The sequence below is a fragment of the Echiichthys vipera genome (genome assembly GCF_963691815.1).
Source record: "Echiichthys vipera genome assembly, chromosome: 1".
NCBI classification, from domain to species: Eukaryota; Metazoa; Chordata; class Actinopteri; order Perciformes; family Trachinidae; genus Echiichthys; species Echiichthys vipera.
In genome coordinates, this window is record NC_139826.1 from 37,832,071 (window position 1) to 37,846,758 (window position 14,688).

General features: G+C 46.4%; 1 protein-coding gene across 1 annotated transcript in view; it reads right to left on the reverse strand.

The window, feature by feature from the left end:
* Window positions 1–14,688, reverse strand: part of adamtsl5 (ADAMTS like 5) — a 45,728-nt gene that overhangs the window by 14,572 nt on the left and 16,468 nt on the right. The window contains exons 3-7 of the mRNA XM_083914474.1: window positions 11,913–12,082; window positions 8,343–8,403; window positions 6,865–6,970; window positions 4,615–4,742; window positions 1,503–1,626 (exon numbers count right to left, since the gene is read on the reverse strand). Coding sequence (XP_083770600.1) covers window positions 1,503–1,626; window positions 4,615–4,742; window positions 6,865–6,970; window positions 8,343–8,403; window positions 11,913–12,082 — 589 coding nt within the window. The remainder of the gene's footprint in view (window positions 1–1,502; window positions 1,627–4,614; window positions 4,743–6,864; window positions 6,971–8,342; window positions 8,404–11,912; window positions 12,083–14,688) is intronic.

Here is a 14,688-nt window from a genome sequence, read left to right on the forward strand (position 1 = left end):
GAGTTGTGTGAGGAAGCCACTGTTACAGAGCCAAGTGGCACGCCAGAGGTGTTGGGCACTTTATGTCTGATGTGTGTGTGTGTGTGTGTGTGTGTGTGTGTGTGTGTGCTAAATCTCACCATTTCATTACATTCTCAGTAGAGGGCAACACAGCACATTACAAAGTCACATTTGTAACTTTTTGGTCTCTCCAACGAGGCAAACTGTTGCATTTACAGCAAGCAAACGTATTTAAATATATCTAAAACAATAGTTTCGTGGCTGGAACTAATTATTCTTTATGTTCCAAACCAAAACTTCATCTTGGTATAAATCCAACTTTAGTAGAACAAGGAGAAGAGGCTGAGCTATCATTGACAACAGACTGTCCTGGGACAAACACATACAGAGACTTGTTTCTAAAAATGGGAAACACTCAAAATATGAACACCACAAACAGTTAAAGATGTAATTCACCCTCTGTGTTTTTAAACACCTGGATTACTGCTCTGTGGTTTAGGGTTAGGGTTGCAGGTTCAAGTCCCTGCGTGGACCATGAATGGAGCGGTGCCAGTTCATGTCCTGGGTACTGTCGAGGTGCATCCCCGGCCGGGATTAGAACCAGAAACCCTCTCGCTGTGAGGCGACAGTGCCACCGTGTCGCCCTCTTTTTGCCTAACTGCATCGTTGATAATTCTGCCACTATTTGAGTTGTATTTCATGTAATGTGATGTTTCACATGTGAGTATTGTGTTTAATGTGTTCCTGTAAATTGTACTGTCTCACCGTAAACCTGCAGGACCCTGAAACAATAGCTTCGATCTACGCTGGAGCTCAAAGGGGATCCAAACAATCCAACCAAACAAACAAGCAGCAGCACTTGCATGTACTTGTGCCCTTTTTTGGGATGTTTGCCGAACACTAAACTGTTCATTTTCCTCCGTCTGAACCGTAAAGCAAATGTTTACTCTGTTGCATTCTTTAGTTTGCTCTGTTTTGGTTTTCACTGCACATTTCGAAGCCAACTGAAAGTCACAAGGACTCAGACCAAACCTGTTATCTATTCCAATTAAACGGTCCTCCTTTTTGATTGCAGACATATGAAGAAACCAGAGAAAAGCCTCCTCTCCACACGTGTGATGTGAACGGCCTCTGAACCGCAGGTACCAGTGAGGGTAGAGAATGTTTCGGTGGCATGGAGCCAGAGTGTCATTTGGAGCCTGAAGGACTCTCTGTTCTTCCTCCCTCCTCCTCCTCCCTGATACTTAACGATTTTAATTTTGGAGGACGTGTTGTTAAGCTGCATTTCTCCCTGGAAGGCAGCCAACAGGTTGTGTTTGGCAAAACTGTTCCCATGGTGAATGTTCACTTCATCAGAGAACAATAATCTCTGCTGCAGATATCCCTGCTGCATCGTGTTGGGCTGAAACGGCTGCAGGCGACTCCTCATGGATGTATGCAATATGATGGTTATGTCAGTGTGTGTGTGCGTGTGTGTGTGTGTGTGCACGTGTGTATCCTACCTGCCTCCAGGCCGTTGCTCTGGTACACGCTCTTGTGGTGCAGACAGGTGGTGTTTTGGCCTCCACACACCATGCAGGCATCCTGTTGCTGCTCTGAACCCAAGATGGAGTCACAGCCGGGCTTCTGTTTGAGAGACACACACACACACACACACACACACACACACACACACACACACACACACACACACACACACACACACACACACACACACACACACACACACACACACACACACACACACACACACACACACACACACACACACACACACACACACACACACACAAAGATATGTTAAGGAAGCAACAGTTTGATCTGGTTGGATTCTCTGACAACTCTATTCTTCCTTTTTTGTGTCTGCTGTGCAGTCACCTTAAACCTGTCATGACCTAACTCAATCCTCTCTCTCTCTTTCTCTCTCTCTTTCTCTCTCTCTCTCTCTCTCTCTCTCTCCCTCTCTCCTCCTCACAAACATTTACTTTGGGATCAACATCAGTTCTGTCCTCCTCTCAGAGAGGAGTGTAAGTGTTCAAAAAAAGCCAAAGCAAAGAGCACGGCAGATCAGCCGGATGGTTTATGGCAGCATGATAGATGACAGCGGCCGCTTTCTTCTCCGGCCTTCACCTCCCTCTCTCCGCAGAGCAAACCAATCAACGGGGAGGTTCCCAGGCAAGAGAGCAACAGTCTAGGGAACCTATAATCAAGCCTCCCCTAAGCCCCTTAAAAACACAAAAACACTCCAAGCATCTGTGTGCACAACAGGAAATGAATCCTGTGTGACAAGGTAGCAGAGTGCACGAGGGCCCCACTGAGGGAGCGACAGTGCTCCAGCGAAACCCCAGGAAACACTCAAGCACGCAGGTCAACGTTACTCTGAAAGTGTGGAAATGAACTTGGTGCTACTGATCCTTTCAGTCTGCAACATTCAGGGTTAATGAGTATTTTAGATGGTTTTGATCGCTTCACTTTTAGACTAGTACTGAAGCAATTAGTTCACTCATTTAGTAGTCAGTCAACAGGATATGAACTGCTGCTTTGGTCCAGACTGAGGGCACACTCACACTGTCCTTCCGTACCGTGCCCCGTGCTTTAGGGTCCTTGTCCCCCCCTCCAGGCCCGTTTGTACTCACACTACCTGGGCCTTGCGCGAATGCTTCTTGCCTGTCCATACGTCATCAGGCCGTAACACGTCACACGCATTGATGACGTCATCGCGATGCGTCGCTTTGTTTACAGATCTTTCCGTAGACCTCAGAGTTTTTGTGCATCTTGTCGACTGTTTTTGAATCTTTTCAGCGACCAAATCTGCAGTAAACACTCGACCTCCGCATCACACCAACGTGTACCAATGTCCGAACGGGCGCACATTAACGACGTCAGAACCGCCGTAGACGTTGTGCTCGTGCTCGTACACGTGCTCACGCTCGTGCTTGTACATGTGCAAACATGCTTTACAAAAGCCCACCTCTCTCAGACGGGCCGACGGCCAGCTGGCCGCAGTTATGCGCGGAGCGGTTGCACTCACACTGGTCAAACGCACTAGGCTTTACCCGAAAAACCTGTTTTGGCCCGGTGCGGAGGGACAGTGTAAAAAAGTAATAAAACTGTCAAACTCTTTGAATTATTTAAAGAAGGATGATGTTTGTTTTTGTCTCTTATTATTAATTTGTATTATCCCTATTCTTTAAGTCTTTTTTAGCATATATGTCTTTAGGTCTAAAGTAGCCGTGTGTTCTGCGGTCTGATCCCAGCGTGTGACCCGCAGCCCTCGACACCAGCTGCACGCTACATCTGCTTCCTGTTTCAGGCCATTGTGACCTCGTCCAGTCGAGTCAACGGCCTGTGAATCCACTAATTTACACCACACGTTAGCATGCACACACACACACACACTCTCACACACACACACATATGTAAACACAGACATGCTTGAATCATTTGTCAGCGGTGTAAAAATAACTTGCTTATGAGTTTACCCTCCTAGACCGTCGCAGGTGTGTCCACTGAGTATTACGTATGTATGTCATTACTCTGCATGTGCTGCGCGACCCCAGGGATACAAGTTCACTTCCAACTATCCCCATCTGTGTGAGGGTGGGAGGGGCGATAGGGGTGAGAAGGGGACAGGCTGGATGTGGGAGTAGGACTCTGGACCGTGAGCGGAGCTGTAATGCTAACTGAAGGCTGCAGTCCACACTGATGAGTGCACTCTGGTCCTAACGCACAGCGTGGAGTTTAGTTCTCCAGAGAGCTGCAGTCAGAGTGGTCAACATCATTTACACCGCAACAGGGTGGGAATGGAGAGAGAGAGAGAGAGAGAGAGAGAGAGAGAGAGAGAGAGAGAGAGAGAGAGAGAGAGAGAGAGAGAGAGAGAGAGAGAGAGAGAGAGAGAGAGAGAGAGAGAGAGAGAGAGAGAGAGACTTCAGCTCAATCCAGCCTCCCTTTCTCTTCTTCTAGTCAATCCTCAGTACAACAGAAGAAGAACTGGATTAGAAAATACCTTGTTCATTGCAGCCTGACGTGGCTAACAGTGATTAGCTCGGGGCAGTACGGTGAAGGCATTCAAAGGTCTTTTTTAACCACTAACGCTGCTGAAAATAACAGCAAACCTCTGCAGCAGCATGAGAAGAGTCCCTACACACAAAACAAAGCACCAACAACGTAGTTAGTGAACCCAGAGTTTATTAAAAGAGTGTTTTAAAGACTTACGTACTGGCCCCTGTACCAGCTCCTCTCATAGTAAAGTCCATTCAAGTGGATTACCAAAGTCAATCCCAAAGGAAGGAGCCCATTGGTGCTTTGTTTTCTGTGTAGGGACTCTTCTCATGCTGCTGCAGAGGTTTGCTGTTATTTTCAGCAGCATTAGTGGTTAAAATTTCAACTTTCAGAAGCAAAGTAGAAATATTGACCTGTTATGGTAATAAACGTACGGCATTGTTAAATGACCCATCACATTCCTGTGTATATGTTGTTGAAGAGCACTGAGACTGTCCTTTAAATAAACCTTTAAAATGGGAATTTACAGTGTTAAAAAAACAAAAGAAATGCTTGAATACAGTTAGTAAAGGAAACACCAACACACACACGTTCAGTATTGTCTCCACTCACCAGGCAGCGTCCGTTGACACACACCGCTCCAGGCTCTTTGTCGCAGGCTGTGCCGTCGAGCACGCGGCCAAAGTTGTAGTAGAAGTTGTGACCCAGGGCCAGGCAGCTCAGTTCGCAGGGGTTCGAGCCTGGCAGGGAAGATCTCCAGTCAGTGACTCATTAGTTTATCATGGGAAAAAAGGCGAGGCAAAAGGACAGAGAGGGAGTTGGCTGAGAAACGGACACGGGCAGGAGGTGAAGAGAAGGAACAGAGAGAGGGACGAGGCAAAAAAAGGAGCAGATGCCACGGAGAAAACACGTAACTCTGTGTGGATTAAACACCCAGCAGGCCCCAGCGTGGACATGAGAACCACGGCAAGCATGGGAAGTGTACCACATGACTGCCAACAACACAGTCATTGAGGTTACACACAGGGGACGGGCACGGCAGGCCCCTCAGACCCCCGTGTGGACGCACAACGTTTCGTTTTTTTCAGCCCTGTATCTGATAACACACACTTTTAACTACTCAAAATGTGTAATGGTCAATCTGAGACCGTTTGATTTTGTCACGTCGCAGTGAGGTCTGTCATGTCTTTGGGTTTTTTGTCTTGTGCATTTCCTGTTTTATTTTGAAAGATAACTCTCCTCTCGTTCCAGGTCACTTGCCCTTCCTCTTGTGTCACCGGTCTGACGTCACGAAATAAACAGGTGCCTCTCTACGGTTCACCTTGTCCACATGTGTTTCTGGGTAGATTTGGGACTTGTAGTGAGAATGGAGGAACTCTGCAGAGACTGCACATGCCACGGAGAAAACTCCTAACTCTGTGTGGATTAAACACCCAGCAGGCCTCAGCGTGGACATGAGAACCACTTAGAGCAGAGAATGTGTCACAGGGCATGACTAAAGTGTGTGTTTAACTTACTTATTATCAGTTTTCTGTGAGAAAATGTTTTTTCATGTCTACACTGGAAAATGAGTCGCACAAAAATACAAAAACAACAAAGCTCAGATCCTATTTTTCAGAGTTCTGGGTTGTTTTTATCAATGTTTCACGTCATGTATGTATATGTCGGACAGTGCACGACTCTTCTGATATAATGTATCATACAGATACCTTTCATGCATATTCATGAAGGTAATGTCCTGGCGATGGAAAAGGCCCACCTGCAGCCTGCAGACCGCACACGTGTGGAACGTGGTTGCATGCTATAAACACGATGTAGTATGGAAATAAACAGGTGCCTCTCTACGGTTCACCTTGTCCACATGTGTTTCTGAGTAGATTTGGGACTTAGTGAGAATGGAGGAACTCTGCAGACTCTTTTAAAAGAAAGCTTAAGACATATTTTGAGCCAGGCATGTAGTTCAGGTGCCTCTTCGTTTGTTACCGTAGTTTCTGAGTCTTAATCATTGTTTTTGTACTACGTTTATTACTAGTTTTTTATTTATTCTAATAATTTCCCCCTATTTTTCACAATTTATCTGTTTATCTGTGCCATCGGAGCAGAGGGGGGCGGTGCTGCAGTCGCTCTACCGCACCGTTGTGATGAAAAAAGAGCTGAATCTGAAGGCAAAGCTCTGGATCTACCGGTCAATATTCGTTCCTACCCTCACATGTGGTCATGAAAGCTGGGTCAGGACCCAAAGAACCAGGTCGCGGGTACAAGCGTCTGAAATGTGTTTTCTCAGGAGGGGGCTGGAGAAGTTCAGCATCCGTGAGGAACTCGGAGTAGAGCCGCTGCTCCTTTGCGTTGAAAGGAGCCAGTTGAGGTGGTTCAGGATCATCTGGTAAGGATGAACCCTGGGCGTCTCCCTAGGGAGGTGTTCCAGGCACGTCCAGCTGGGAGGAGGCCTCGGGGAAGACCCAGGACCAGGTGGAGAGATTAGATCTCCACACTGGCCTGGGAACGCCTCGGGATCCCCCAGTTAGAGCTGGTTAATGTGGCCCGGGAAAGGGAAGTTTGGGGTCCCCTGTTAAAGCTGCTGTCCCCGAGACCCGACCAAGGATAAGCGGATGAAGATGAGATGAGATGAGATCTGTGCCATTGTAATGTTGCTCTGAAGCACCTTGGGCTCCATGAAAGGTGCTTTATATATAAAGTTGAGTTGACTTTGTGCTTGTGTAAAACCCTTTTAAAACTTGCAAAATACTCAAATTACCGCCAATGAAATGGGAAGAATTAACCACATTATATTGTTGTGAAAACCCTGTATCTCCAAACAACAACAGGTCCCCAGCAGCTGAACGGTGACGTGTCTTCACTGACCTCCATGAAAGGTCGTCCACGTGAACGAGGTTCCGGCCACCAACGGTCGGTCATTGAAGGCAGCACACTGCATCTCTCTGAAATCCTCCGAGCTGGGGGGACACTCCTGCACACACACACACGCACACACACACACACACACACACACACACACACACACACACACACACACACACACATACCAACACACAGTGAAGACGTTGTATTTTGTTATGCAAACACTGTATTAATTGAAAGTTTATCTCATGGTCTTTTTCAGTGCTTACATACATCAAATAAGCCGTGTAACAACTATTAACATAGAAATCTTGGAGAGTCGCTAACAGCAGGACGTGGCTAACACTGATTAGCTCGGGGCAGTGCGGTGAAGGCATTCAAAAGTCTTTTTTAACCACTAATACTGCTGAAAATAACAGCAAACCTCTGCAGCAGCATGAGAAGAGTCCCTACACACACAACAAAGCAGCAATGGGCTCCTTCCTTTGGGATTGACTTTGGTAATCCACTTGAATGGACTTTACTATGAGAGGAGCTGGTACAGGGGCCAGTAGGTAAGTCTTTAAAACACTCTTTTAATAAACTCTGGGTTCTCTAACTACGTTGTTGGTGCTTTGTTTTGTGTGTAGGGACTCTTCTCATGCTACTGCAGAGGTTTGCTGTTATTTTCAGCAGCATTAGTGGTTAAAAAAGACCTTTGAATGCCTTCACCGTACTGCCTCGAGCTAATCACTGTTAGCCACGTCCGGCTGTTAGCGACTCTCCTGGATTTCTCCGTTAATAGTTGTTACACAAGAAAAACTGTCTCTATGGCTTACTTGATGTATGCAAGTGTCGAAAAAGACCATGGGATGATTTTGCACCCGAATTACACCTTAACCCTTAATTTCACCTACACTTTAATTTTAATCGTAGCCCAAAAATAAATGAATACGTCTATGGTGAGTCCCCTGATGTATGAACAGATAGGGAGATTTCATGTTCACATCCTGAACGGCAGCAGCAGAAAGAGAGAAGTCAGGGATTTACCTCCATTCATTCAAAGCTATGAGCTCATCACGCCGCTCAAACTGCCACATGCACACACATTCAAGCATGCTTAAACACGCTGCAACCTCATCTGTGGGTTTTTCCTTTAATCAATATGGGCCACGGTGCCTGGCTGTCTAAACACACAAACACACACACACACACACACACACACATAGCCCGACATGTTTGACACACAGCTGCTGACCTCACAGCACAATAGCAGGTCTGATACCCGACTGCAGCACGACTCCGCGGAATCAGTTCGGTGCAAAGCAGCAGCGACGACACGAGTTAATATGTCAGTGAAATTCCAGATCACACCCTGAAACACCTGCCCCGGACACACCTACGTGACCAACTTCTAGAGCAAACACCGGCGATTGTTCTGCAGTGTTTGCATCGAAAGTTAGATTTCTCATAGGGCGTGAAAGGCTTTGTGCTGAAATGACCTTGGTGTTGCAGATCTTGTATTGTCTGGGATCTCCTGTACATGGTCCACCCACTGGGTTCCTGCAACACAGAAGAGAAAAGGACGATAAACACAGCAGGGAAGGGAGTGTGCAGACCGCTGCGATGTCAAATGCAGTGTATTTCAGAAGGTTTGTTTGGATTATTTTATGACAGGTGCACATTTAATTTAAAGAATACTGTTTGCAGCGTGAATCCTCGTTTAAGTGCTGAAAATGAACAAATGTAGGTGTAGTTCTACATCGCAGCAGGTCTGATTCACTGTTCACTGGGCTGGGAACCGGAGGGTTGCTGGTTCGAGTCCCTGTGTGGACCATGAATGGAGTGTGGACTGGTGGCTGGAGAGGTGCCAGTTCATCTCCTGGGCACTGCCGAGGTGCCGGTCACGTCATGTGTGTGTATTTCGGGCCTGTGTGTGTGTAAAATGAAAAAATAATAGAGTAAAATTGAATTTCCCCATTCGCGGGACTAATAAAGGAATTCTTCGTCTTCTTCTTCTTCTTCTTCTTCTTCTTCTTCAGGGAGGAAAACCCAACTTCTGGGTGCACAGTGGCTTAAATCAGAGTGAAAACCGGTGCACACACATGTTGTGGCTTGTGTGAACCTGAACTGACCCTTTAAAAAAAAACAAGTAACACGAAAAAAAAGGAGTCTGGTGGCTTTGAAGAGAGCAGAGATAACAGCTTCAATCACCCGACAGACAGGTCTGTCTGACAGCAGGGTGAGGCTGTGAAAATGTTCTTAAATAGAGTTCACTTGGACTGATAATGATCTCTGATATCCGTTCAGCTGCCGACCCCCTTCCACAGCAGCACATGGCTGAGCTTCTGTGTCAGTAGCCCTGTCTGCTTCTCCAAACTGGGGGTGTGCTGACTGTCATCTACTGCAGATAACACACTGACAACAACACATCACTTTCAGTTGATCTTAAAATACAGAACACTTCATTGGCAAACCCACGTATTTAGATCCATTTGAAATGTATTAGTAAAGCATTTGAACGTCGTTCCAACACATTTGTAAAATGCGATACTAAATAAATGTTTCAACTGTTTGAACCACCAAAAGATGATTTAGTTCTACTACTCAAGCCCATTTGAGAGATTGATGGTTCGATCCCCACCTCCCCTGGTCCTCGTGTCGAAGGGTCCTTGGGCAAGACACTGAACCCAGAATTGCTCCCTGTGCTGTGCATGGGTGTGTGAATGTGTGTGAATGGTCAGATTAGATGGTGTGTAGGTGTCCACTGCCATCAGTGTGAATGTCTGTGTGAACGGGCGATTGTGACAAACACTGTGGAAGCACCTTGAGAAGTCAGAAGACTAGACAGGCGCTATATAAGTACAAGTCCATTTACCATTTACCAAAATAAGCTCATATCAAAGTTAATAAACGCACTTCAGGTGTCTCTGAAAACACGGTGCAGAAGAAACAGACAGTGGGAGAAGTTGTTCGACGTGTCACTGAAGTTAAAGTGGTAATGAGACGGTGTGGAGACGCTCGGTTAAAAGTAAAAGTCCTGCATTCAAACTCTATCGATTAAGTTTGCAAAAGTATCAGCACCAAAAAAAGTCAAAGTCAGTTAAAGTCGTAATAGTAGGCCATACATGTGTAGCCGAGCGTTTGGGGTTTGCGTATACTGTAGTGATGTGACAAAACAATAAACGAGGCAGGAGACGGGATAGCGTGTCCAGCGATGCAACTGTGCTCCACTTTATTTCTCAGACAGAGAGACACACAACACCAGCGGTAAAACCCCGCTAAACTTCCGCCGTACGGCAACTCAGAGGGACACACCTCCTTTCCCACATACACACAGAACAGTCTATTACACATGTATCATATCCCTGGATAATGATTATCGATGCAGGGATGTGTTCATTACTTTGATATTGCAGCTGCTAAAGGAGGAGCTCATTTTATTTACTTTATGTATTACCGGGAAGCTTAACCCGTAATAATACAGCATCATTTATGAGTTGGTTAATATTCTGGATTAATGATCTAAATCTGCAAAGTAACTCAAGATGAACAAAGTCTTAGGGCGCACTCACACTGTCCTTCCGAACCGCGACCCGGGCTTTAGGGTACTTGTCCCCCCTCCCTCTCCCCCCGCGCCCCAGCCCTGTTTGTACTCACACTGCCTGGGCCGGCCAATGCTTCTTGCTGTCCATACGCCATCACGCCGTAACACGTCACACGCATTGATCGCGTGTGTGTGGCTTTGTTTACAAATCTTTCCGTAGACCTCGGAGTTTTTGTGCGTCTTGTCGACTGTTTTTGAACATTTTCATCGACCAAATCTGCAGTAAACACTCCACCTCCGCATCACACCAACATGAACCTTTCACCGCCATTGTTGTTGTTGTTAAATGTCCGCGCATGGTCCGTCCTTCTATTTACATGTCCGAACAGGCGTAAATGTAAATGTTCTCAGTTCCTCCACTGGAAACAAACACATTGATTTTTTACGTTGTACTTTTGAAGTTATTTGAAATGCCTTAAAGTGTAATTCCATAAAAAGGATCCAATGGGGAGTGGCTGGTGGCTCCGTGGTTAGAGTAGTCGCCCCATGAAAAGAGGCGGTAAAGAGGCTAAAGGTCATCGAGGCACCACATTTATTATCTGTCCTCTTTAATAAAAAGGCCTGAAAACACCCTAAAAAATCATCCCGTGGTCTTTTTCGGCACTTACACACATCAAATAAGCCACTGAGACAGTTCTATATATCTCGGAGAGTCGCTAACAGCTGGACGTGGCTAACACTGATTAGCTCGGGGCAGTACGGTGAAGGCATTCAAAGGTCTTTTTTAACCACTAATACTGCTGAAAATAACAGCAAACCTCTGCAGCAGCATGAGAAGAGTCCCTACACACAAAACAAAGCACCAATGGACTCCTTCCTTTGGGATTGACTTTGGTAATCCACTTGAATGGACTTTACTATGAGAGGAGCTGGTACAGGGGCCAGTAGGTAAGTCTTTAAAACACTCTTTTAATAAACTCTGGGTTCACTAACTACGTTGTTGGTGCTTTGTTTTCTGTGTATGAACTATTCTAGTAGAGTCGCTAACATTGCTAACACTGATTAGCTCGGGGCAGTACGGTGAAGGCATTCAAAGGTCTTTTTTAACCACTAATACTGCTGAAAATAACAGCAAACCTCTGCAGCAGCATGAGAAGAGTCCCTACACACAAAACAAAGCACCAACAACGTAGTCAGTGAACCCAGAGTTTATTAAAAGAGTGTATTAAAGACTTACCTACTGGCCCCTGTACCAGCTCCTCTCATAGTAAAGTCCATTCAAGTCCATTACCAAAGTCAATCCAAAGGAAGCTAATAGGTGTTAGCCACGTCCGGCTATTAGCGACTCTCCCGGATTTCTCCGTTAACAGTTGTTACACACAAGAAATTGTCTCGATGCTTATTTGATGAATGTATTTTCAGAAAAAAAGACCCTGGGATGAGTTTACGCCGTAATCACACTTTAAGTCTATATCTTCCTTTTCTGTCCACGTGAGTGACCCCGCAGGACACAGCCGACGTTTACCTGGTGATGCAGGTGCGTGTCCTCACGGAGGCTCCGCTCCCGCAGCTACGAGAGCAGACGGACCAGCCGCTCCACGTCGCCCACTCGTTCCTGAAGTGCAGCTGCCGCCTGGCGCGCGCCGGACGCCCTGATGACGCCTCGCTGGAGGGATGCCACGCAGAAACCCAGGACTGAGACACAAATGACAGAGAGACACTTTAATCCTGACATTTCACAAAAACACTTTGTTAGTAAGTAATTACTGTAAAAACCAAGGTCAGCTGTCAATCAGAAAACCTGTACTCTACTGTACAACCTATCTTTAAGCCTTAGTATCTTCTAAATGGACATTGGTCAGGCTCCGTCGTATCTTAAAGAGCTCATAGTACCGTATTACCCGACTAGATCACTGCGCTCTGAGACTGCAGGGCTACTTGTCGTTCCTAGAGTCTCCAACTCCCCGGAGTTGTTTGTGTTTTGTCGTCTCGCAGGTCTCTGCTGATGGTGGTGGTGCCTGCTGCCGTGGTCCTGCATGACGCTTCCTGCTGCTGTTATAATCTATCACCTTAGCTGTGCTTGTTTCTACTATTCTGCTGTATTAATAAGTCATATTCACATTACTGTAGATATTATTATAGTTACTGGAAGTGCGTCTGTCTCTGTCTTTGTGTCTGTCTTTGTCTCTCTCTGTCCATCCGTCCGTCTTTTTTCTCTCTCTCTCTCCTTCTCTTCCTCTGTCCGGTGCAGACAGACGTGCGTCCTCCACAGAGCTGGGTCTGTCTGACGTTCCTGTCTGTTATAGTGAAGGTTTTCATTGCCACCGTACTCTACGGGGGAATTGTTGGGTCTCTGTAAATCATAAATAAGCCATAGAGTGTGGTCTTTACCTACTCTGTAAAGTGTCCTGAGATAAACTTTGTTATGATTTGGCACTTTAAATAAAATTGAATTGAACTGATTGTGGCATGAAATAAAAAGTTTGACTTTGTATCTCGGCCATTTGAGGATTTGCATATTAATGAGGTAAACGGCGGGAAACGAGGACGAGAGCTTTAAGTTGTGTTCTTATTCACGTCCGTGTGCATCCTCGTCTTGCAGGGGCAGATGCTCCAGACGACTTTGACTTCAGGCCTCCCTGCCAAAGCAGTTGTTGACTGTGTGTGTGAATAGTTAAAAAAAGTGTGTGTGTGTGAGTCAGCTCCTGTATGAGAAACCGGTGGGATCGCTGCCAGTTTCAGTCCTGCTCCAGGGCAGAAACTCTGGAATGTGTTTGAGGAGCGCCATTGAGATTTCTCTAATCACTTTTATTGTTTGGCTCCGTTGGTCCTGATCCACCAGGCTCACAAGGCTGTTTTTATGCCACCTACTCGTTTCCATTTACCCGCCTGTGTCGGATTCTTGGCTATTAATAACGTGGGTTTTGTTAGGCGTCACACATAACTCCCCTCAACACACCTCTTCCCCTTTCACAAATGATGTCCCGTCATTCTGCCAACACTGTCTTTCTGTCTTACACACACCGACACACACACACACACACACGCACACGCACACACACAGTTGCCAGTTGCCACCTGACAGCTTTGAACACGCAGGCCGACACTGCAGACTGATGCTGCAGAGCGATCACAACAGAGAGCCATGTTGTCCCCGACTGCACGTCTCCACAGTGTCCAAGAGACACAATATAAACACAAAACAGCAGCTCAGGATAGAAACGGATCAGTGTGACGTCTGAATATATGGAGAAGTGTTTGGTCGAAGAAGATCTCCGACCTTTTAAATTCAGCAATATCACACTGTAAAAAACACCCTGAATACAAAATTGTATGTAAGTCAAAGGGCAAAATTATTAGAAGTCAAAAATATGCAGCTGTTCGGTTCATTGATGACTCTAAAATCGCCCGTAGGTGTGAATGGTTGTCTGTCTCTGTTTGTCTCTATGTGTCCTGTGATAGACTGGCGTCCTGTCCAGGGTGGACCCCGCCTCACGCCCGATGTCAGCTGGGATCGGCTCCAGCCCCCCGAGACCCCGAGAGGGGCAAGAGGTTGAAGATGAATGCATAATAGCATGTAGCCCTGTCCTCATGTAACCTCAGTCAACTCCACCGGTGACGGCTGAATCCAACGTCCTGGGGAACAATCACGAGCAGCTACTGATGTATTCAAACCAGACGTTCACACATGGGCGCAGTCACACTGTCCATCCGTACCGTGCCCAAACAGATTTTACGGGTAAAGTCTAGTTCGTTTGACCAGTGTGAGTGCAACTGTACCGTGCCTAGCTGCGGCACGCCTGCCGGCCACGGCCCGTTTGGGGGAGGTGGGCTTTTGTAAAGCGTGCGCACATGTACGAGCACGAGCGTGCGCACGTGTACGAGCACGAGTACGAGCACGAGTACGAGGACTACGGTGGTTCTGAGGTCATTTCCTGTGCGCCTGTTGGGACATAGAAAAAAGAAGGAGGGACCATGCACGGACATTTAAAACAATGGCGGTGAAAGGTTCACGTTGGTGTGATGCGGAGGTGGAGTGTTTACTGCAGATTTGGTCGATGAAAAGATTCAAAAACAGTCGACAAGACGCACAAAAACTCCGAGGTCTACGGAAAGATTTCAGTCAGTTTTCTTCATTAAGTTGTAAGACATCTAACATGACTTGAATTAAGCCGCTCTTCTGCTCTTGAGTTCACCCAGCAACTAAAAAGACATTTCCTGACTCATTGTGCTCCATGTTGATTCAAAGAGTGTCTGCACTTCTATGAAACATAAAACCGATCACTTATGCAATTATTAAT